Source organism: Mauremys mutica, chromosome 5 (genome assembly GCF_020497125.1).
Source record: "Mauremys mutica isolate MM-2020 ecotype Southern chromosome 5, ASM2049712v1, whole genome shotgun sequence".
Lineage (NCBI taxonomy): Eukaryota > Metazoa > Chordata > Testudines > Geoemydidae > Mauremys > Mauremys mutica.
The window spans coordinates 15,954,406-15,978,626 of NC_059076.1; the positions used below are offsets into that span (position 1 = coordinate 15,954,406).

At 40.9% G+C, this 24,221-nt stretch overlaps 1 protein-coding gene and 1 long non-coding RNA gene across 5 annotated transcripts in view; one reads left to right on the plus strand and one right to left on the minus strand.

Moving 5' to 3' along the window:
* Nucleotides 1–896: 896 nt before the first annotated feature.
* The window catches only part of ANKRD17 (ankyrin repeat domain 17), a 119,665-nt gene continuing 96,340 nt past the window's right edge, over nt 897–24,221 (plus strand). For all 4 annotated transcript variants that reach the window (XM_045018795.1, XM_045018796.1, XM_045018797.1 and 1 more), the window contains exon 1: nt 897–1,014. In XM_045018795.1, coding sequence (XP_044874730.1) covers nt 961–1,014 — 54 coding nt within the window. In that variant the 5' untranslated portion in view covers nt 897–960. The remainder of the gene's footprint in view (nt 1,015–24,221) is intronic.
* On the minus strand, nt 19,864–21,380 carry LOC123371328. The gene is made up of 3 exons (XR_006579764.1): nt 21,168–21,380; nt 20,011–20,141; nt 19,864–19,914 (listed from the first exon to the last, which is right to left on the minus strand). It is a non-coding gene; the product is annotated as an uncharacterized LOC123371328 (long non-coding RNA).

Consider the following 24,221-nt stretch of genomic DNA (forward strand, 5'->3'; position numbering starts at 1 on the left):
ATAGCCCAGCATGGCAACATCGTGAGGTAGAGCTGTTGGGGAGCATGCAATGTGCTCATTTCAGCTTAGTTAAAGGGGGCAGCTTATTGTCTTGTTGTTGCTCAACATCTCTGCTGGATCAGTGTCTAGTGTTGAGACTACAGAAAACTTTATTCAGTTTTTAGAAGAAAGTGTTTATAGGTTTAGATCTGAGAATTTTTAGCAGGAGAAACTTGCAAGCAGCCCCATCTCTTGGGAATTTTGTAAGGAGAGAAGAAGCTGATCTATAGGAAAAAAATGCAGAATTCTGAGCCATGCTTAGGAAATGAATTTAAAAATGCTGTTTTGACAAAAACAAGAATGAAACTCAGTCTATTGAATTTTAGCTCAGAAGTGTTCCTGCAAAGGTCAGAAGGTAGGAAGACTTTAAACTCTTAATTCATTGAATATGAATCAGGGTGATTGCTTGTTCCATACTTTCCTGAAGGATTCATTCTAATTTTACTATGTTGGGATTGCCTGAGCCTGGCATTAATGTCTCAGTAAGCGCTGCACTGATACAGCATCTGTTCTACTCTATAAACTTTTGCTCCAGATAAATTTCTGTGCCACAAAACTGCCACCCCTTAGATTTAGTGAATTTAGGAAAGCTGACGGGTTGGATTTCCTCTATAAAGACATTGAATGCATCTGAAACATAAATGCTTTCAAGATAGCGTTGTAAAATAAGGTGGCTTGCTTACTTCCTTTGATTAGGTTATTTATCTGAAGGGTACTTCCAGAAGAGGGCTGCTGTGACTTTAAACAGCATATTCAGGCACCCCTGCTCAGTTGGTAGGTGCTTGGTTTGCAAGCAGTAAAGCCTCTTTCAGGCATGTAATAGAACATTCCATTTCCTGTTCCCTTGCTGACACAGAGGAGTGTTCCTGCTGGCAGTGATCTAATCATAGTGCAGTAAGAAACATGGCAGTTTGATAAAACATGGTGGAGACAGAGGCTGAGATGGAAGCATATGTTCTAGAAGACATTCTTGAGGTAGGAGCTGATTTACAAATTGCAATGAAATTGAAAGCCAGAAGAAAGAAATCTATCTACAAGAATATGCTTACGAATTACTCAGTTGAGGGAGGAGGGGAGGAGCAGTTAGGCATTTAAGCAAGGCACACAGTCCTTGTTCTGTGAGATGTGCTGCTCAGATGGCTACTAAATTAGCTGAATTAGCATGTCATTTGTTTGATTATAAATTGTGAGTCGGGGGTGCGTGGTAGAGAGGAATAAAAGAAAGAACCTCAGACTTCATAAAACGCCTGTGTGCTTGTGACCTTTAGATTAACTCATTAAAAGGTGGGGTCTGCAAAGCAGCTTGCAAAGGCTTTAGTATCCTATGTCTTACACAATTAATTTACATAAACTGCTTATATATTGCTGGTTAAAGAAACTGCTTGTTTTGTTTGTATCTATTATAAATTAGTAAATGATGAGAGTTGCTAAATTGCTATCTATACTTTGGTCCAGATTGGAAATAGTTATCTGGCTAAATACAACACTTTTTTTGTTTTTAAAGAGAATTAGGATATTTATAAATCCTGAAATGCTAAATGTTGGTGATTTCCTTGTCAGAGCATGAAAATATATAATTTGGTATTTTACTGTTTTAAAGGATCACAATTGTTAATATGATTCATTCTTCCTTTGTGTATCTCTAAAGAGAAACTATATTTATGTTTTCTGTCTGTCACTGAGTAAATGTTTATCAGTTGAATTTTATGCAGTCTAAAGATGAAGGGAAGAAATAACCATTTCTGGTTTAATTGGTCTAGGTTAGACTACGATATTGAGTTATTGCAGATTTTTTAAATACCAGTTAGATTTCCAGATCTGTTTTGTAGGCTAACAACTCCAAGGAAGGCCAAGGATGTGATTGATTATTTTCTCTTTAACATGTGCGGTACTGGTGTTGAGAATTCTCAATTACTATCATACCGCTGTGGGAGGGGTTGGGGGAAAGAGGGAGGAGAGAGGCCCCTGCGCATTATAAGGTGCTGCATGATCAATGAGCATTTTCTGGAGCCCTTGTGTGTGCTTGGAGCTGACATTGCAGTAAGATTCTTATAGCTTCTAGCTGTTCTGCAGAATGAAAACTGATTGTGCTGTTTATTCTTTTATTTCATCAATATTTCAATCCACCCTTGAATTGAATATGCAATAGAGATACTTAATTTCTACTACTGCTTTCTCTCTCCACCTTTGAAAATATTTGTGGCCTCATTCTATTTGACTTCCTTTATAAAGATTCTATTTCATTAAGTAAATAACTCCCTTTTCTAGCTGTATCTCCAAAATGCTAATTCAATCTTTCTAGGAATACCTATGTGTTAGCTTTTCACTGCTCCTATATTTGTTTTTACGTTTAGATTAAGCCTGATGTTTTAAGCAATATATTCCTTGGTAATTTGTAGAATATGAAAGTGAGTAGGAATAATAGTTCATATTAATCTTTTTTGTTTCCGTAATTCCAGTTTTGCAAGCAAAAATGCATTAGAATAGCCTTTATCCTTACTCTGGATATTTTCAAAAGTTCAATATGCTCAAGAGTTCTATCAGTAATGTACATTTTCTAAATAGGTGGAGCTTTGGGTGATCATTTTTGGCTTAAAAGGTTTTCAATTTATATTCATGAAAACATTTGGTATCAATGTTAAACTAGTTCTGGAAATTATAATGAGATATGTGTATAGTCTGGCAACAATGGAGTTAACATCTCCATAATAATTTTAATGAATTATAAATTCAAATGAAAAGATACCTGGACTCATGCATTCCCTGGACAACTGATTGAAAGGGGTTAACTTCTTTTTCCTATTACGTATAAAATATTTTTGCTTAAAATGTGTCATTTGCTTTCTTTGTTAGAGGTAGAGGAGATGAATGTGTGAACTATAATGTACCAGATCAAACACATTGTTTTCTCCTTCTCCATAATTAAGCTAAATATTTAAGTGCCTATGTATCATGTGAACCAAAGAGGAATATATATCCATATGCATTAAAGATTAAGTGGATTACTGAGAGGTATTTAAATAAAAATCAAAACTGTTGTATCCATAGAGTAAAATGTTGTAATTATACACATATATTAGATGAGTGTATCAAGTTATTTACCGTCCATAAATTCATTGTGCCCCTCTTTTTTGGTAATGAAACAAATCCTGTTGATATACCTTGACCCAGTTTCTTATTGACTTTTAATCAGCTTTGGCGAGCTTAAATAATAATGCTTCAAAGTTACTGTGTTTGTCCAGAATTACTTGTGTATAGATACTTTTAAACTTTATACTGAGTTTGTAATAGTTCATTTGGAAATGCTGTGTCAATATGAAATGCATTTACAGTAAATGTTTTTTTATAAATTTTAAGTATCTTTTTCTGGTGCTTGTTCTCTACTCAAGTTCAACAAACTAAAAATCATTCACTCATTAATGAACCTCATTGTATTATTTCAGGAATTAGATTGGCTATGCATAATCTTTTTTTATATCTTTGAATTATAAAATGGTACTACAATTTTTTAAAGACTGATTTTAGTTCTAGAAGAAATTGGAATTTTTGATATTTAATCGTTTTCTTTAGTAAGCAAATATGTGGATCTATATCTTTGAAGGTATATATTCAGTTCTGCAGGAGAACTGATTTCTACCTCTGTACTAATAAAATGTGTTTTATGTAAGAATTTGTTATTGAAGCTTTCCTATTTTTAAAGCATCATTTACTGCAGGAGAAACCTGAAATTTCACTTGTTTCATATTTGCTCCCACATGATACGGAGTTGAAAAATTCAAAGATCCTACTAGGTTTGGGTGAATAACAGTCCTGGGGTGAAAGTTTGCCTGACATAAATTTAGTGCTATCCCACTGAAGTCATTGAGGTTACATGGAGATAAATCAGGGCAGAATTTGCGTATTGGTCTACATGTAAAATGTCTAAGGATCCATACTTTGTGAAATTTAAGTCCCATGATAAATATGCTGCTTTGTCAAACTCTTAATATTAATTATTAAGGATGACGGGAATGTTCAGATTTGGCATATTTTAAAACATGAATCTATTGCTTGTTTTTCATAATTTATTACTAGGACTGTCGATTAATAGTGATTAACTAAAAAAAATTGATTGCGATTAATCACTGTTTTAATCGCACTGTTAATAGAATACCAATTGAAATTTATTAAATTTTGGACGTTTTTCTACATTTTCATATATATAGTATTCTGTATTGTAATTGAATTCAAAGTGTATATTTTAATTACAAATATTTGCACTGTAAAAATGATGATAGAAATAGTATTTTTCAATTCACCTCATACAAGTACTGTAGTGCAATCTCTGTCGTGAAAGTGCAACTTGCAAAGTAGATTTTTTTGTTACATAACTGCACTCAAAAGCAAAACAATGTAAAACTGTAGAGCCTATGAGTCCACTCAGTCCTACTTCTTGTTTAGCCAATCACTAAGACAAACAAGTTTGTTCACGTTCACAGGAGATAATGCTGCCCTCTTCTTATTTACAATGTCACCAGAAAGTGAGAACAGGCATTTGCATGGCACGTTTGTAGCTGGTATTGCAAGGTATTTACATGCCAGATACGCTAAACATTTGTATGCCGCTTCATGCTTTGGCCATCATTCCAGAGGACATTCTTCCATGCTGATGATGCTCATTTAAAAAAATGTGTTAATTAAATTTGTGACTGAACTCCCTGGGGGAGAATAGTATGTCTCCTGCTCTGTTTTACCCCCATTCTGCCAAATATTTCATGTTGTAGCAGTCTTGCATGATGACCCAGCACATGTTCTTCATTTTAAGAACACTTTCACAGTAGATTTGCCAAACGCAAAGAAGGTACCAATGTGAGATTTCTAAAGATAGCTACAGCACTGGACCTAAGGTTTAAGAATCTGAAGTGCCTTTCAAAATCTGAGAGGGACGAGGTGTGGCGCATGCTTTCAGAAGTCTTAAAAGAGCAACGCTCTAATATGGAAACTATAGAACCCGAACCACCAAAAAAGAAAATGAACCTTCTGACTCAGATAATGCAAATGAACATGCGTCAGTCTGCTGTGCTTTGGATGGTTATCGAGCAGAATGCTTCATTAGCATGAACGCATGTCCTCTGGAATGGTGGTTGAAGCATGAAGAGACATTGAATCTTTAGCGCATCTGGCATGTAAATACCTTGCAACGCCGGCTAAAACAGTGCCATGAGAACACCTGATCTCAATTTCAGGTGACATTGTAAGCAAGAAGCGGGTAGCATTATTTCCTGCAAATATAAACACACTTGTTTGTCTGAGCGATTGGCTGAACAAGAAGTACGACTGAGTGGACTCGTAGGCTCTACAGTTTTACATTGTTTTATTTTTTAATGCAGTTTTTTTTGTACATAATTCTACATTTGTAATTTCAACTTCCATGATAGAGATTGCAATATAGTATTTGTATTAGGTGAATTGAAAAATACTATTTTTTTACAATGCAGATACTTGTAATCAATAAAATATAAAGTGAGCACTGTACACTTCGTATTCTGTGTTTTTAATTGAAATCAATATATTTGAAAATGTAGGAAACATCCAAAGTATTTAAGGAAATGGTATTCTATTGTTTAACAGTGTGATTAAGCACGATTAATTTTCTTAATCGCTTGACAGTCCTACTTACTTCTAATGAGCACTTGAAAGTTTGTGTTTAAATGCAGATACTGCAGTAGCCTTTGTGGCACTTATTTTTGGCAATAAACTGGTATTAGAATCAGGGTAAGTGCCTCACAGCAGCATTGAGTGGGTTGTTTGGGGGAGTGGGGAGGGCAGCATTTTTTATCCTAAACCACCTAGGTCATGATAGTAAATGAAATACTGATCAAGTAAATCTTAGTATGCATTTCAAGCCTTGTTCCACTGTGAAATGTCCCCTTGTATATATTGATTAAAGACTCTTGTGGTATGCAAAGTCTGTTCCTTGTTTTTTGTGCTTTTGTCTGCTCATTTCTCTAAATTGTTTATGGGGAAGGTTGTTTCAAATAGAATCCTGATTAACATTATTTTTTTTCCTCCTGTGGTTTAATGAAGCTCTTGTAACCAGTCATTACTTCTGCTTCTGAATCATTTGTAGTTTTAGACAGGGATTTAAATTTCAGCTGCAGTAGTTTGGATATGCTGTGCTGAAGGGAATATTTTAGTATCATGCCTTTCTTTAAAGATACCGTACTCACAGGGTTCTTAGCCTGGGAGCACAAGATCCCACTGTAAGACAGGGGCCATGTCCCAGCTGGGCGGCCAGGACCTGGTAGAGAGAATCCCAGGGAGCGATATCTTCAAAGAAGCAAAATAGTAGGTAACTTTTTCCCCTCACAGCTGCAAGAACTCTTCTATGCAGGATAAACTATAATTTTAGTCGAACATGTGGATGTGCTGCAACCTTGACTCAGATTTGGATATAGTTGCTTAGCTCTGAGGCCAGGTCTACACTACAAAGTTTTGCCATTAGAGTGATGTTGGTTAGGAATATACAAAAAATTACCTCCTGACCTGACATACCTATGTCAGCAAAAAACCCTGTGTAGACATACTGTATGCTAACAAAATGACACTTTTGCCACTATAGCTAAATAATTAAGGGAGATGGTTTAAGTATGCAGGCAAAAGAACTCTTGCTGGTATACGTTGGCCCTCTGCTAGTGGGCTTTGCTGGTATAGCAATACTGGAAAAGCCTTTTTAGTGTAGACTAGTCCCAAACTGCAGCGAGCTCAGTATCCTTTCTGGCAGCAAGGAAGAGGTCATTTAGAAGAGGGCAGGCTCTAGGCACTAGCAAACCAAGCACATACTTGGGGCGGCACATTTTCAGGGGCGGCATTCCAGCCATCCCGTGTCCCGCTCTCCGGGGTTCTGCTCCCTCTGGGGCTGCCCTGCCCCGGCTCCTCAGCCCCCTGCTGGGCTGTCCCCTGGCTCTGCCCTCCCGGGTTCCGGCTGGTCCTGGAGGTGGGAGCCCTGGCTGAAGGGACCCTGGGCTGAGGTGTGGCCTGGGAGCCCTGCTGCTTACCCCCACTCTGCCAGCGCCTGAACGACTGGAGGCGAGGGGGGAGTGGACGGAGTCAGCACTGGTGGTGGGGAGCCCAGGGCTGTGGCGGCAGGGGTGGGTGGGGGAAGCCCAGGGTTGTGGCGGCAGGAGGTGCGGGGGAGAGGGAAGAGCCCAGGGCTGGGGGTGTGGGCGCGTGTGGGCAGTGGTGGGTGGGGGTGAGAGCCCAGAGCTGTGGTGCGGGGCAGTCAAAAGTTTTTTTTGCTCAGGGCGGGGAAAAAACCTAGAGCCGGCTCTGATTTAGAAAGCCATTATAGGAAGAATGATCTTGTGGTCTATACTGGTCTGAGACTTGGGAGACCTGGGTTCTCTTCCTGACTAGGATTCAGACTTTCTAAATCACTTTCAGTCTAAGCGACTTGCTCATATTTTCAAAAACAGGTGGTGGAAGCTTAGCTCCTGAATCTCTATGTAGGCACCTACCAAAAGCCCTGTTTTTCAAAAGCACTAAATCCGAAGCAGTTCCCATTGACTGTGTAGGTAATGCTAAGTTCTCAGCACCCTTGAAAATCAGGTCACTGGCTTAGGCCTTCTCTAAACACAAATGTTCACTGGTTCAACTGAATTAAATTGTTCTGGGTGAAGTGCAACTTTTTATGTGTAGACACTTTTATTTTGATTTAAGTGTCTTGGACCTTGTCTACACATGCTTTGCACAGGTTTAAATTACTTTAGCTAGTGGAAGCGACTGTGTGGACTGCTGTTTTGGTGGCTTATTTCAGTTTTGCTTAAAGCTTGGCTTGAGTTGAACCATAACAAACCACTTCAAGTGTTGGTCCCTGTGTGCATTCCACTGTGGGGTAGGCCTGCACTCCATGTGCCTGAGACTAGAAGATTCTTGTTAGGGATGTCTGTTTGGTCTGTGCCTGAGCTCGTTCTCTTCTTATGCTTTGAACCGAAGCTATAAAGGGTGGTTTGGACCAGTCACCTCTCCAGTTCCTTCTTGCCTCCATGTGGTCTGAGATGGAATGCTCCAATGTCCTCAGAGCTCTTCTTTAGACTTCATCTGTACACAGTTAAAAATAGTTTCTTATTAGATAGTTTTGGCTGTTTTAGTTTAGACAGTAAGCAACTAGGGAGTCCGTCTCTGCCCCCTTCTGGGGTTACTGCTCCTCGCACACACCTTTTTTCCTGGCATGGACATCAAACTGCCCAGGATACTGGGATAAAAAGCTGCGTCACCTGCCCAAGAGCTTTTCCCTGATGTCCACCAGAGGTTCCCATACTGCCTGGGTGAAGTGTGCAACTCTGACAAGTGTAGTATCTGCCATTTCTTTCTCAGCCACACCTGCCAGGCATGAGAATTAAGGCTTAGGAAACATCTAATGGGGTGGCAGATAAGACCCCAGTTTGACTTAGGCTGGGCAGAACCCTCTGTACATAGGGCAGAGGTTTCAAGAAATGTATCCCTTGGTGTACTGTTGCCTCTGAGGTGAGTAGGAGGTAGAACTAAGCATTCCTCTACTCAAGAAAGGCATGCTCTACGTTCTAGAGAAGACTCCCTCCAATCCCCCTCTAAGAGGAAAACCTTCTCCCTGACTCAGTCTAAGTCAGCTGAATTGTCACATGCTGGTCCCACAAAAGGAGGCATTTCTCACCTGGGACTGTTGGTACTCCATGCCATGGGGACTACTACAACCCATGATGGTCCCATCCCACTGACCATACGGGGACCATGGGGCCTGTATACACACTGTGCTGAGTTAGTACAGTCTCAGTGAGTGTTGCACCTTCCCTCTCCTCCCAGACACCAGCCTGAGCTCCTTCTGGAATCCCTGTAAGAAGGTAAAGGAGAACAGGATCCCGGGGTACTGCTGGTCCTGTGGGATATGTTGTTGTCTTCTCCTGACAAAGCAGTCACTTTGGCATCACAATCTCTGCCAGATGACCACAAACACTGCCAATAGCTATTGAGATGTGTTGCTGAGGAGCTCCAGATCCCCACTGAGAAATTCCAGTCATCCCAGAAATTCCTGAACAGTACACAAAGTGCAGGACAGAGTGGAGTGGCACTCTTGGTGAATAAGGTTAACCTGGAGCCAACTAAGGGGTGTGTGTGCATGTGTGTGTGTGTCATACTGCAGCTACATGTGCACCCAGACCTAAAAGTGCAGAGAAAAGATACCTTGTCCTAGTTAAGGGAGCTGAGTTCTTGTTTATTCATCCTGCCCCAAACTCGCTGCTAGCGGATGATGGCTTGCAAAGCAGTAGACAACAACAAAGCAGATCTTCTCCTTCGGATAAGGAAACAAAATACCTGGTCCTTTTGGCAGGGGGAAGGTATTTACAATGACAAGCTTGCAATTCCGAATAGCTAACTATCAAGTGCTACTGGCAAAGTAGGATTGTCAATTATTCCATGTTTGAGATATTTAAAGACCAACTCTCCCAGGAGGACATAGCACAATTCAAGGCCCTTATCAAAGAAGATAAGCTGGTGGTTAGATCATCCCTCTAAATGGAAATAGACCTGGCTGATGCAGCCTGTAGATCAATGGCAACTGCCATTGTGTTGCAGTGGGAGTCCAGGCTTCATTCTTCAGAGTTTCTCAGAAGTACAGGCGACTGTGAAAGACTTACTTTTGAAGAGGACAGTTTATTCACCCAAAAGGCAGACAAGTCATTACACTTGCTAAAAGACTCAAGTGTGATGATACTCTTCTCCCTCTGTAGTTACACCTCAGCTCCCAGGAGAAAATTCAGCAAGCAATCTCACCAGCTCAGACCTCCTACAAAAAGAGTACAAACCATCATGGAAGACACGGCGGAATGCGCCTTTCTTTCTCTTTCCATCCTCAACCTTCAGGAAAGAAATGCATTTGATGGGACCTCAGAGAATGGCAAACAGACCCAGAAGCTATGTTCTCCCACCCTGAGATTCCATTTGTTGGTCAGCTGGCTCAATTTTTTTCATACATGAAGAAAAATAAAAATGAAGAAATGGCTCCTCCGATGTCATACATTTTGGATATGCCATAGAGTGCCCTCTCCCTGCCTTTCCAAAATACCTTTCCCCATCCTTTTTCAGGGACCTCTCTCATGAGGGGTTGGTTACTCCTGCAAAAAATACACTTTGCTGCTTTGGATTGTAACTCGTTTGCTGTAGAAAAGGAACTGGAGAGGGGATTGGTTCACACTGCTCCTTATGCTCTTGGTAGAGTGAGCAAGTGCAGGCATGGACCAACAGACACTATGAGCAAGAATCTTCTGGTCTCAGGCACGTGGAGCACATGTGGGTCTCACAGTGGAATATTTCTTGAAGAAATCTATTTACGAAAGGTGAGTAACATCTCTCTTTAAACTGAAAAAAGTGCCCTCAATGGGGTTTGCACTGGTTTTACTAAATCAGTTTAAAGCTCACACCTTTTAGAGGAGTTTTTGTTTAACTCATTTTTTTTTTACAGGTTTAAGCCAAAATTAAAATGTCACTCTTAAACCAAAAGTGTGTACATACAAATTTGCATTGACTTAAATCAGTTTAAAAATATACTTTTAGTTAAATTGGTACTAGTTTGTGTGTAGTCAAAGCTTTAGTTGTCTAAATAGCTATTTAAGAGCCAAATGTCAGATACTCTTTAAAAAAATAAAATAAAAAAAAAAAAAATCTTGGACCTACTTAAACTTTAATTGCATGTAATTAGAAGGTGAATTCCCAGCATTTTCTGAAAATGGGGAGTCTTTAAAACGGGTGTCAAGATGAGGCACCCAAAATCACTAGTCACTTGAAAATGTAGGCTTTGGCCTTTACCTTGGTGTGCCTCAGTTTCCCATCTGTAAAATGGGGATATTTCCATACCTCAAAAGTGGGTATTGAGAATAAGCATTTTAATGTTTGTGAGTTAAGTTATCACAGTGCCGAGCACCATAGAAAAGCCTATAAACAAACTAAAAAGACACTCCTCACCCATGCCCCACCATTATGCAACAGAGTGCCTTTTGTATTGCAAACGAGGTGTTGATGAGCCATAGTTTGGAGTCCCAAACCAGCCTGACTGTTTTTGAGAATCTGTAGAATCTAGCCTGTGCCCTGTGCCACCATGGTGAGCCTTCTAAAAGTTTCAGTATAGAAAAATGCCAAACTGCTTGATCACCTTGTACCTAGTGGAATGATAGTTAAGTGAGGGATGGGGAGCATTTTATGCTACTTTGGATGTAACATGGTATGACATACAAAGGAGAAAAAGTAAACCAGTCGTTGTAACAGAGCTTTAAAAAAAAAAACCCCACCACCCTTGAGTTTTATAAATGTGCATTAATCTTACAACATTAAACTTACTTTTGATCACTCAGAATTTAAAACAAATTCTAATTTCTGTATTCGCAGTTGTCATTTGTACCTCTTTATTTCTGTATTAACAATTTGTAGCATCCTATTTCCCTTTTGTTTTCCTTTTTTCCTTTCTGCTCTCAAATGAGCAGATCCATTTCCAGATCCTCTTTTTAAAGTTCTTTGGGTTTTATTCTTTTGAAAAACTTTTTCCTGTTAAATATCAGCCCTGGCTGCTGATGTGCCCAAGCATTTGTTCTTTCTCTGTGCAGTTCCTATATGTACTGTCAGCCAGTTTCACAATTTGTATGGGAACAGTTTCTTTTCCTAATCACAGCAAATACTCTAGCAGTGGTGTATTAAGTCCATGATCAAATGGATTGAAGGGCTGGGCCATAATCGTGACCAATTCCTGCCCCCAGATTATTCAGTATTTGAAGTTTCATAGGACTCTTAAGTTTTGTGTAGCATCTGTGGAATTTATTCATAGATTCAAAGGCCAGAAGGGACCATTGTGATCATCTAGTCTGACCTCCCATGTAACACAGGTCGTAAGGTCCCCCAAATTTTGTTTGTTTAGAAACCCTCACATTTTAAATAGCACACTTTTCTCCAACTTCCATTTTACCCAGCAACTTAATTTGATACAATGTTTACATAATTATGTTGACAGATGTTTGTACAGCACTTTAACATTTAAAGAGCTGTGCATTTAGCACTATACAATGGCATTAATAAGTTGGTTGTCAGCTGAGACTGAAGTAGAAATGGACTTTATATCCTAATGCACAGTCAAGCTAAGGCTGGATACATTGCATGTATCCCATTTTATTTTGAATCAAAGTGATGATTGCATAAATAATTGTCATCCAATGGCCAGGCATGCTATAGAATCATAGAATATCAGGGTTGGAAGGGACCTCGGAAGGTCATCTAGTCCAACCCCCTGTTGAAAGCAGGACCCAATCCCCAACTAAATCATCGCAGCCAGGGCTTTGTCAAGCCTGACCTTAATTCAGCCGAGCTCTTAATGCAAGGAACACCACTACATTAAACAGAGATAGGGAAGGGAATGGTTCAGAGAGAGATTGTAAAGCAAATCTATGTATACTTACAGCCTTGCCCACCATTATTATAGTGTTCCTTTGGTTAAAGTAATGAAGAAATGGTCTCGCTCATGTAACAGCTACAGTGCTACTTTGTTGAGCACAATGAGGAGTTTGTTCTGAGGTCTTTTTTTCCCCTCCAAGGGCAGTCTGGACTTCAGATTCTCAAACAAATATGACTCTTACAAATGTAGAGTTGAAGAATTAGTCTGCGGGGGAGGGGAAGCTGTGGTGCCTGACTTGTAATTTACCAGTCACTTACTAGCAGGACAGACTAATCCTACTAGTTATAGGTAGTAAATAGCAATCATGTTCCTTTCTCCAGCCCCCTCTGACACCTCCAGCTCCCAGAAAAGGAGGGAGCTAGGATTTCTGCCCATATACTTTTCCTGGTCCTTGCCTGGAATCTCATTATTTCATAAATGTCTGGCTAGTAGTTGTCTACACATAAAATTAAATCTTTCACCCCTGAAAGCTGCTGGAAGGGAGAAAAAAAAAATCTTACGACCCTCTGCCTCATACACATCCGCCAGAACCTTCTGATTACAGCACCACTCAGAGTTTACAGGTTGGCGTGAGTGGTCGTGTGTCTGGTACTTTACACCATTACTAAAGCCACCTGGCTGGCTTGGAGGGGGTTTGGTTCTTTACTGCTCCTTCTCCAGCTTTCATTCTGAGCCCTGCCTCCCCCCCCAAGAAGTAACTCCCTATGACTGCCTCTGTTGCCTTGATCACAGCTTTCCTCAGTGACAGTAGGGAATTGACAAGATACTTGACAGATTCACTGAAGCTTGCAAGACTTTGAAAAGTATCCCCAGTGTTAATTTTGATCTCTTGCTGCTTGACAAAAATGAGGGGAAACAAACTGGAGCAGTCTGCCTGCAGACTCCTGAGGGCTATATTGCATGGGTTTGCAATTGGTTTATGTTGGCAACGTTTTTGTGACTCTCTAAGGGTTTTTGAAACATGGGTGCAGATTTTCAGGAAGGGTTGAGTCTCATTTTTGCCTAAGCAAAGGCACCCCCACCCCATTTTTTTATATGACCTGGTGGGTGTTGAGCACTTCTAAAAATAATTCCCCAACTCTTTTAGTTTAACAGGAATGATCTGCAGAAACTGAAGGTTTAGGTCCCTGGGGTAAGTTTCTGTCACTGGGGTAACTAAATTTTCCAAGCGCTGCAGCTGTCTGTCTCAAGGTCAAGCTGCTGTCCATCACCACATCTGGATTTCTTTGTCTAACCTAGAGCTGAAATAAAAACTGGTTCTCTGTCTCAATTTACTTGTAATCATCAAATAGCAGTAGTTTTGTGCTTTGAGTAGATAAATGTGTACTTATATAATTAGCCATCCTTTTCCCGAGGATTTTATGGGTTTCACTGGCAAAGTGAAGCCAGAAGGGGAATTTCTTGAAGTAGATTGGACAAGCATATTGGCTGCTTTAGCCTTTTGGTGGCATTTTTGAGGGGGAAAAAGTTGTCTGTTTTTATCAGTCTTGGGGAAACTCCCTGCTGTGGAAGTTTTATGGCATTAGAGGTCTTGGGTAGAGTTTATAAACTTTGATAAGACGCAATCTGAAATAGTTTTTTCATGAACCCATTGTTGCTTTCCACTATAGCTACAATATTGATTTCCCCCCCCTTGGGTAAAACAAAGCTTTTTTCTAGTGGAAAATTTGTTTTGTGGGCATGGTTACTTTACTTTAAAGCTACAACTATGTTTTCCTGATGTCTGTGACTGGTATCTGACAAGTTGCATTATAAATCTAGAATAGTTACTATTAATTATTTCAGCTCAGTGCTAATGTGGACACGAGGACAAACGGATATAAATTGTCAGTCAGGAAATTTAGGCTTGAAATTAGACGAAGGTTTCTAACTATCAGGGGAGTGCAATACTGGAACAGCCTACCGAGGGAAACAGTGGGGGCGAAGGACCTCCATGACTTTAAGATTAAGCTAGATAAGTTTATGGAGGAGATGGTATGATAGGATACCGGGCTTAGTCAATAGGTTAATTAAGTGCCGCACTGGTAAATAGTACATGGGTTAATGATATGATATTCTTAACCTTTTTCCAGAGGGTATGGCTGGAGAGTCTTGCCCGCATGCTCGGGGTTCAGCTGACCGCCATATTTGGGGTCAGGAAGGAATTTTCCTCCAGGGTAGATTGGCTGTGGCCCTGGAGGTTTTTCGCCTTCCTCCGAAGCATGGGGCAGGGGTCGCTTGCTAAAGGAGTGGGGGGATCGGCTTATGTGGCCTGCATCTTGCAGGAGGTCAGACTAGATGATCATATTGGTCCCTTCTGATCTTGAATTCTATGATTCTATGAATAAGCATTAATAGTTCTGGATGACTGCATTTTTACTTGCGCAACAGTATAAGCACAATCTTCTGTTATCCTCTTTCAAATCTACTATATTATTTCTTGGCTCTCCTGTCAGGAGAAGTGTTCAGGGCTTTTATGTACCTTAATTTATTTTAACAATTTCTGTTTTATCTCTGCAAACTTTAATTACATCTTTCAGACTTCTAAGGAAACAGGCATATAAGTTTCCTTCTTACTTTAGCTCAGGCAGCTGCCATTTTTCCTACATATATTGACCATCTTTTCAGCTCTCTTCCTCTCTGGAACGTGCTGGCTGTGTATACTAAAAGGAAGTGGCATGCTAAAAAATTGTAAACCATATAGGTGGTAAAACCCTGTTCTATTGCTACAACATCAGAACATTTGGGAAGAAGGTCTGGGGTAGCTGGCTACTTAAATTGGCAATTGTTTTTGCTGTTTGGGGGAATGGCGGATGGTGAGTGTACAGTTGTTTCATAGATTCTCTCTGCTTTAACCACAGCCTGAAGCAATAGTGCAAAACCGGTTACCAGCTTTTAACATGTCTGTAGTAATGGACAATTTAGACGACAAATATTTGAGTATTCAGTGTGGATCTCCCTGTGCCTCCTCATGTTCCCGTGGGAGGGCATTAATGGGTGATGTGGCAGTGACTCTTCTTCAGTTCCCTAGTACTGCCTGTGGTAGCAAGATGGAAACCGGGGAGTGTCTGACCACTAGTTTCTATTTCTGGATAAAATACAGTTTATCTCATCTTCCCCACCCCCTCACAAACTCTTCTGACTGTTTCATAGACCACTGTGATCTGCGTTGGCCTGACTGGGCTGGGTATTAACAGTTATACCTCCCTGTACCACAGACTTCAAGCCTGTCCAACCTGTGATGGGCTAATTCTCTTGAAAGATTGACACAGCAGGTGTCTCTGCTGTCTAGGAGAGGCACGTATACTGAGCAGACGTTTGGTATGCTTATCCTTCTCTGCACAAATGCAGAAGATGAAAGACTGAAACTCCGTCTTCTGGAACAATCTATGAATGTCTCATCAGATGCTGAGGAGATGAGCTCCAGAATTCTGCTAGTGGATAAGTCTGCATCATCCAGCACTCTATTTAGTAGACAAGCAATATTGAAGATTAGCATGGAGAAGATGGCAGCAAAGCAGACCTCAGCATGAACAGTATTCAAGCTGGCACCAACACCTCAAGTGCCTAAGTCTGGCACCGAGAGGGTCCATGCCAAACACAGAAGTGGAGCTCAGTGTCCTCCCGTAAGGAAAGACATTTTAAAGCCTCTGGAGAGAAATCCACCAGGCCCTGAGGCATGGCACTGTGAGCTGGGGAGGAGCAACCACAGCTGACTCTCTGACACGGACTCTGGCTCCGGTGATGCATTCCTAGTCATCTATACCTCCTGCAGAGGATGAGCCTAGGAGAGAACTGGGACAGTCATCAGTGAAGACCCTGCCTTAAACTGACCACTTTATCTACGTAGCAGAGTGCTCTGTTTATGGATTAGACTCCTGTATTGAGAATGTATCCATTAAACCCATCCATGCAGTACAGTGGAGTCGCATCTTATGCGGGGGTTAGGTTCTAAAGTCAGCACGTAAGGCGAAAATCGCATATAGTCAAAATTACCCTTAAATCTGTTAAGTCGCCCATAAAGTACAGTATACTGTACATGGTGTCGAAGAAAATGTAAGTTCTCGCTTTTATTGTTTGGGTGCAGCAAAATCAAATTCTTTAATTTCTCCAGTAATTACCATGGAGGGGGAGAGTGCCATAGGACACAGGGTCACCCCAGTCCTGGACAGGTCTCTCAACTGGTAAACAATCACAGCAAGCCTTTATACCTTTTACAGACAATTTCTAACAATAATACAGACAGTAAAAAGCAACAACTACATTTTGTTTATACATAGCAAAAAGGCTTATCTTATTTGTCTCAATCCTAGAAAAAGCAAGCCTGCATTTTGGTTAGTGATTGCAAGGTCGTAATAACTTTGTACACAGTTCCTGTCCTGTCGCCTCGCACTATCTTTGCTCCTACAAGTCTTACGTCATTAAGGTTACAGTATGGCCTGACTCTTGCTAACTAACATTCATTAAGATCTCTTCAAATCCTTGTTAATTATTTACTGGCTTCCACACTCCCCCCTTTTGTACTTCTAGTACAACAAACAATTTCAAATCTCAATTCGCATGAAACCATGGACTTCAGATTCTACAGCAAACCTGTCAACCGTCATGGGACGTAATGACAATGCATGATTAGCATGAACATGAAAAGGTATTATAACTATAATTATGTTTTTTTTTTTTCAAAAACAACAATAATAACATAATCCTAAACTAACTAACAACACGACAAACAATAACAGTCCCAGAGGAACAATACAACGGGGCTGTTGTACAATTCTGATCACAAAGCATAAAACAACATACCTAGTACATAAAGTAAACATTCTATAAGCTGTATGAAAGGTATCCTTTTCAGCTTAAAATATATTCTAAAGCAAGTGAATTTGCCCTTGCAATTCAGAGATTCTTTGAACCTTAGGTAACAATGAAAGCAAATTTTGAAACCGATCAGGCATTATTCTAGTCCAATCAAAATATACCTAAAATCTAAGAGCTACTTGCAACATTCTATCTGCATTCTATCTGCAGGCCAGTAAATGATATAATTGCCTGCAGCAGTGGTAAGATCAATAAGTATATCTTGTCAGGTGTTATTCCAGGGGTACTGTCTATAAATCAGGTAGGTATACCAGGTGGTCTAATTTCCCAGATGTCTCGGTAAATAATTCAGTTCCACATGCATCCTCCCCATGGACCCAGCAGGATTCGGTATGTGGGAGCCCACACCCCCTAACTGGTCCATATGCTTGGAAGGAGCACTGTGAATGTCCACACTTCCATCCAGAAAGTGTCCAAGTATGTCTTCATGACCACAGATCAGATGGTACTCCTGACGTGTCTGTAAGGGCAGTGGGCCAAGTCTGGTCCAGATCCCACTGCAATGCCTTCCCAGCCTCAGTGATATTCAATACCATCTCTGTCAGTAACTTCTGGGTCATAAAACTAAGGGTGGAAATGACATGTAACTCACCAACTCCAGCCTGTACTTAAGATAGCTGAGCTTCAAAAATAAGACTAGTGGCCTTTTCTAGTTGCCCCAATTTCTTATCATGTTCTTGGCCTTTAAGAATAGTCCAAATGACTACAACACTATTGGCCCCAGCCCACAGGGATCTGGTCAATGCCCTTCTTGTCCAGAGGAAATAACCCAGGCCTTTTGTTGTGCTAATCTAATGGCAGCCCCTTGTGAGCAATCTGGGTATGTAGAAAACTGGATAAGGGCAATGTCAGTTAAAATCCAATTAGGGAGGGCAATACATACTGAAGGATTCATCCAGAACACAGGGCACAGCCTGTAGAATAAACCCCAAAATCCAATTAATACCACAGTCCCAAGCATGGGTCCCACAAATTTCTTCCTGCCAGTATGTAATTCTGTGTTTCTTCACCAGGGTCAGTTCTCAATGTCCTTTTAGTCAGGAATTCCTGGACTTTGGCAATGTCAGTGGAGTGAGTGCTTCTTCTGCCTTCCCAAAACAATCAAGGTGTAGCATCCTACAGGGGAGAGGTTTCCAGCACATATCACCCTGTAATAGCTGTGCTTTTTCTAGAAAAGTCTAAAGGCACAGTTGGTCTGTCAGTGGACAAGGGAGAGGTTGTCCAGAAGCTGTCCAGAAGCACAGTAGAACTAGAAGAAAGAATAGGCTAATCATCAATAGGAAAATTCTTCTGATGTGGAGGGGTCTTTTTGCAGCGAGAATCCTGGGTCCATCAGTCAGTCTGTGGCACTTCACAGCGGTGTCGGTAGTCAGCAGGACTTGGAAAGGGCCTTTCCAGCATGGAGCCAAGGCAGTCTTTCGCTGATGGATCTTTATGTAGACCCAGGCTCCTGGTTCCAACGAGTGGCAAGGTTGCACAGGATCCTTTGGTAGTGCTTCCATCACCTGTGTATAAAAAGACTTAACACATTTCATTAGTGCCTGACAATATTTAAGCATTATGTTATCCAGCAAATGAATGTCCATCTGAGCTGGGGTTAGTGGGGGTGCAGTTGGTAGTCAGCATTGGGTGTCCTGTCAAATTTCATGAGGGCTGAGTCCAGTCGTTCAATTGGGAATGGCTCTCATACACATCAGTGCCAAAGGAAGGGCATCTGGCCACTTTAAGTGTGTCTCAGCACAAATCTTGGCCAGTTCATTTTTTGTAAGTCCCGTTCCGGTGTTCCACTGTCCCCGCGTTCCCCCCCCCCCCCTTCTCTTGGTAGGCAGCCAAGCGGTGTCCGTGAATGGGGCCAGCGCATGTTAGCCATTCTCTTCTTGGCTTTTTTTTTTTTTTTTTTTTAACCTACAAAGAAAACTTTTACTCTTCAATTATACACCTTTTTCATACCATGAACACATAAACAGTACTGTTATACAGTACAGAAGTATTATCATTCAATGTGTGCCACATATACCCTTTCACTAAAATAACCTTATTACAGAACTTTGGAAGAACAAGCCAGGACAAGCACACCCACTTTGAGAAGTTCACTTAATATAACTTCTAGTCCAATAGCTATCCACCATCCCCAGCCCTCTGGCTAAAAGTCTGAGGTAGCCAGAAGGATCCCTTGTACAATATGGGGAGTGGGTTAACTTTTCATGTCCTCGCTTTCAAAGACTGTCAGTATGCAAATTTTAACAACACTTCTCAATTAAAAGATTTGGCCAATGTAGTTTCTGTCTCTTACTTGAAGAAAATGTATTAGACTCTAGTATATCACATTTTCTGATGTAACCAAACACTTTGTATTCCAAATTGAACAAAACAAGTATCTGCATCTCAATCCAACATTTCCGCTTGATATCAAATCAGACCATCTCATGAAAATATTAAACAACAATTCTGGCCACAAAAAAACCACAACAAGACAGAACATAGAACACACAACATAATCTTCTACTGTGCCAGTAAATCAAGGTACGTTGAATGCTGTGCAGCTGGCATTAGTTTTCTTTGATTATCTGAAAAACAAAAACAGAGGTCCACCCCGTCTGGGCAATTAAATACTTAAAATATACAAATACTCTTGTTGATTCTAGGCAAAACAGAGGAATTACCCCATATTTTCTCGTATGTGTTTCTTAGACAGCCTTGGTTTCAGCGGCCTCCACCTTATCAGTTAGTTAATTTGCATTATCACAGATGCTTTCCGGCTTGCTTTCCTATTGTTAACTCCTGCTTTTAAACACTGAAAGAAAACATCACCACTTATAGTGCCTGTAGAGCCTAATAAAATTATCATTACATAGTACTGTATACAGTCTTCAACTGATTTAACAAAATTGGTCACAGCCAAATTATTACAATCCAATAAATTTATTTGCCTGAATTTATTTACAAACATTTCAAAGACACCAAAAAACTGTCCTCACTTGCTTTTCCCTTCCAACAGCCACTTTACCAATTCAAATCACCATTCCAAATATACTTCTGAGTATTTGAAATTCTCATGCTTATATTCACTTACTCCTTTATTCCACTACACCCTCAAAAGTTTCCAACCTGTTGTCCAATCACTCTGTCTGTTGCCTGCTCGCCTGGGCCCGATCCTTTTTCTTGCTGAGCCGTCCCTTCCATTTTGTACCAATTTGCTCCACTACCAGTTTAGCTAGGAGGGTGGGCTTCACAACTAGCCCTACCCTACTGGTCTTTTCCCCAAAACATTTCTACTCACAAGACTACCCGAGTCCTCCCTAGTAAGGCTTGCCACCTGGGCAAAAATACATGGCCATTTACTTAACACATAATCCAAACCCCTTTGGGGGTCTACCCAGAGACCCACCCATTTGTCTGCTGACACTTAAACAGAAAAGAAAATTACACAGAAAGCAGAGAAAATTACAGTCTAAGCCAAATTTTTCTACTTCTATTATATTGTCCGCTACGGGGGGGCGGGACTGTAAAAATCTCAGGACAACCTCAGAGCTTCATCGCACACATGGCTTCCACCCTGAGGAATTACGAACGAGAAGTTCAGTTCCGCTCACACACCTAACGGCCAAATGAACAGAGCAGAAAAACATCAGTAACCGGTTAAACAAAACAAAGCCAAAGCTAAATAATGCACCAAAACCAAATAGTGTTTCCGTATTCTATATCAAGTTTTAAAGCTTCATTAAAAATAATAAAACAACAATGGAGAGTATTGGGAATGCTCCCACCTCACACAGAAAAAACATGAATGCCCCAAGCCTTAAACCACTTTAATACTCACACATGTCTCACTGGGAAGTTAAGCTTTGCAAATATAATTCCAATTCCGCAATCTGTACTGCCTTCGGTTTGCCCGTCTCTATGTTCCACAAGTGCAAAGCAGTTTTCCTTTGCACTTAGCATAGTCCGCACTGATTTTCGACCTTGAACACAAAACAACTTCTCCTATCTCTGGGTGAAGCCGAATTTCAAATTAACCCGTTCCTAGACAAATTGCTCACACTGTGTCAGAGGTTTTCTCTGTGATTAAAGCTCCACTGAGATATATGATCTTATCTAGATTGAAGGTACCTTCTAATGGGCATTGTTTAAATGAATTTTCACGCGTGTACAGATTCCAATCATTTAAATACCTGCAGGTTTTAGGACCATAATGTACGTACATGTAATATGCTGGGGCACCCTTAGGGGGTAAGGTGGAATATTTAGACTGTCAGTAGCCCACACGGAAGGGAAAGGGGAGGGAAGATGGGTTCACACACCCCTAGACCCAGGCAGCTTCCTCGCCGGACTATGCCAGGCTGAGTCAGCCCACCGTGAGTCGGATCTCCTAAAGATCCACTAGTTACTGGGCTAGCCCGGTAACAGCCACTCACACTGGTGTACACACACACACCAAGTCCTCTTTTTTTTCCTTTTTCTTTTTTCTTTTTTTCTTTTTTTAACCTTTTTATCTCTTTTTTTTTTTTTTTTTTATTTTAACCATGATGCATCTTTACCTGGTCCGGACCAATACCATGAGGCGGTATGACAACCCCTCTTGAGGCGGTAAAAACCCCTCAGCACCGGTGCATTCTAATGCATTTACCTATGCATTTACCTTATGCATTACCTTATGCATTTACCTTGGCCAACTCAGCAGTTCCCAGTACTGCTATAAACTAACCTTATTGGGGCCTCTCCCCAATACCACTTTGCATCTGATCCTGCTGCACAGTCAATAAGTTCAGATGGCGTGAGCCCAACAGAGACAGACATCCTCACGGAAAGTCCTCCTCCGATACCCCAATAGAGATTTCAAAAGGTCTCATACCTCTCATGTGGCGCCATGGGGTTCGAAGGGGAATGATCCGTAGTAGCCGTCTGTGGGTCCGTGGGCGTTGCCATCCCGGACGAGCCCCCAAATTGTCGAAGAAAATGTAAGTTCTCGCTTTTATTGTTTAGGTGCAGCAAAATCAAATTCTTTAATTTCTCCAGTAATTACCATGGAGGGAGAGAGTGCCATAGGACACAGGGTCACCCCAGTCCTGGACAGGTCTCTCAACTGGTAAACAATCACAGCAAGCCTTTATACCTTTTACAGACAATTTCTAACAATAATACAGACAGTAAAAAGCAACAACTACATTTTGTTTATACATAGCAAAAAGGCTTATCTTATTTGTCTCAATCCTAGAAAAAGCAAGCCTGCATTTTGGTTAGTGATTGCAAGGTCGTAATAACTTTGTACACAGTTCCTGTCCTGTCGCCTCGCACTATCTTTGCTCCTACAAGTCTTACGTCATTAAGGTTACAGTATGGCCTGACTCTTGCTAACTAACATTCATTAAGATCTCTTCAAATCCTTGTTAATTATTTACTGGCTTCCACAATGGTTTTGTGTATACAACCCTGTACAGTAATATGTATAATGTATACAATAATGTACAGTATATGATAGAGTGCATATGCAAACTAAGTTTTACAGTACTTTACTTAAAAATAAAGGGGGTTATCAGAGCTTGATGTCAATCCAGGAGACAAAGATGTCGGAGAGCTTTGGTGATGGAGAGCGAGTCATAGACAAAATGGTTGGCTCTGGTTCAGCTCGAGAAGTTGATTGCGTAGGCTCATTTGCTGCTGGTTGTTTTTCCTTGAAAAACATGATCGGCAACTGTTGCTGTTGTCTCTTGAGCTGCTCAAACATTTCTTGATATGGTCTCAAATCATCCGCAATACTACATGTGATTTTGAGGCTTTGTTACATAGAGGGATCATATTCAGAAATTAAATCATTCATAGAATCATAGAATCTCAGGGTTGGAAGGGACCTCAGGAGGTCATCTAGTCCAACCCCCTGCTCAAAGCAGGATCAAACCCAACTAAATCATCCCAGCCAGGGCTTTGTCAAGCCTGACCTTAAAAACCTCTAAGGAAGGAGATTCCACCACCTCCCTAGGTAACCCATTCCAGTGCTTCACCACCCGACTAGTGAAAAAGTTTTTCCTAATGTCCAACCTAAACCTCCCCCTCTGCAACTTGAGACCATTACTCCTTGTTCTGTCATCTTCTACCACTGAGAACAGTCTAGATCCATCCTCTTTGGAACCCCCTTTCAGGTAGTTGAAAGCAGCTATCAAATCCCCCCTCATTCTTCTCTTCTGCAGACTAAACAATCCCAGTTCCCTCAGCCTCTCCTCATAAGTCATGTGCTCCAGCCCCCTAATCATTTTTGTTGCCCTCCGCTGGACTCTCTCCAATTTATCCACATCCTTCTTGTAGTGTGGGGCCCAAAACTGGACACAGTACTCCAAATGAGGCCTCACCAGTGCTGAATAGAGGGGAATGATCACATCCCTTGATCTGCTGGAAATGCCCCTACTTATACAACCCAAAATGCCATTAGTCTTCTTGGCAACAAGGGCACACTGACTCATTCAGCTTTTCGTCCACTGTAACCCCTAGGTCCCTTTCTGCAGAACTGCTGCCCAGCCATTCGGTCCCTAGTGTTTTGCTGCTTGGAATACTTCAGCAAATTTATGAAGATTCCATCTTGCTGGCTCTTCCCGTCCGTTCATCTTCTGTAGATGATTTGATCAGTTCTTCTAACTCTTTTTTTAGTCAATGTTTCTCTATGGCTCTCAATTAATTCTTCAATTTCTTCCTCAAGGATGTCAACGAAGCCATCACCATCCACTTGCCTGGCTACCTGAACAATGTATTTCACTTCTTTGTCAATGGTTGGGAAACCCTTAAAATCATTCACACATTCTTTCCATAGATTTTTGCCAACATGCATTGACTGTTTCAGACTTGATTGCATTCATTTCCCTGTTTAATATAAGTGATGCAATTG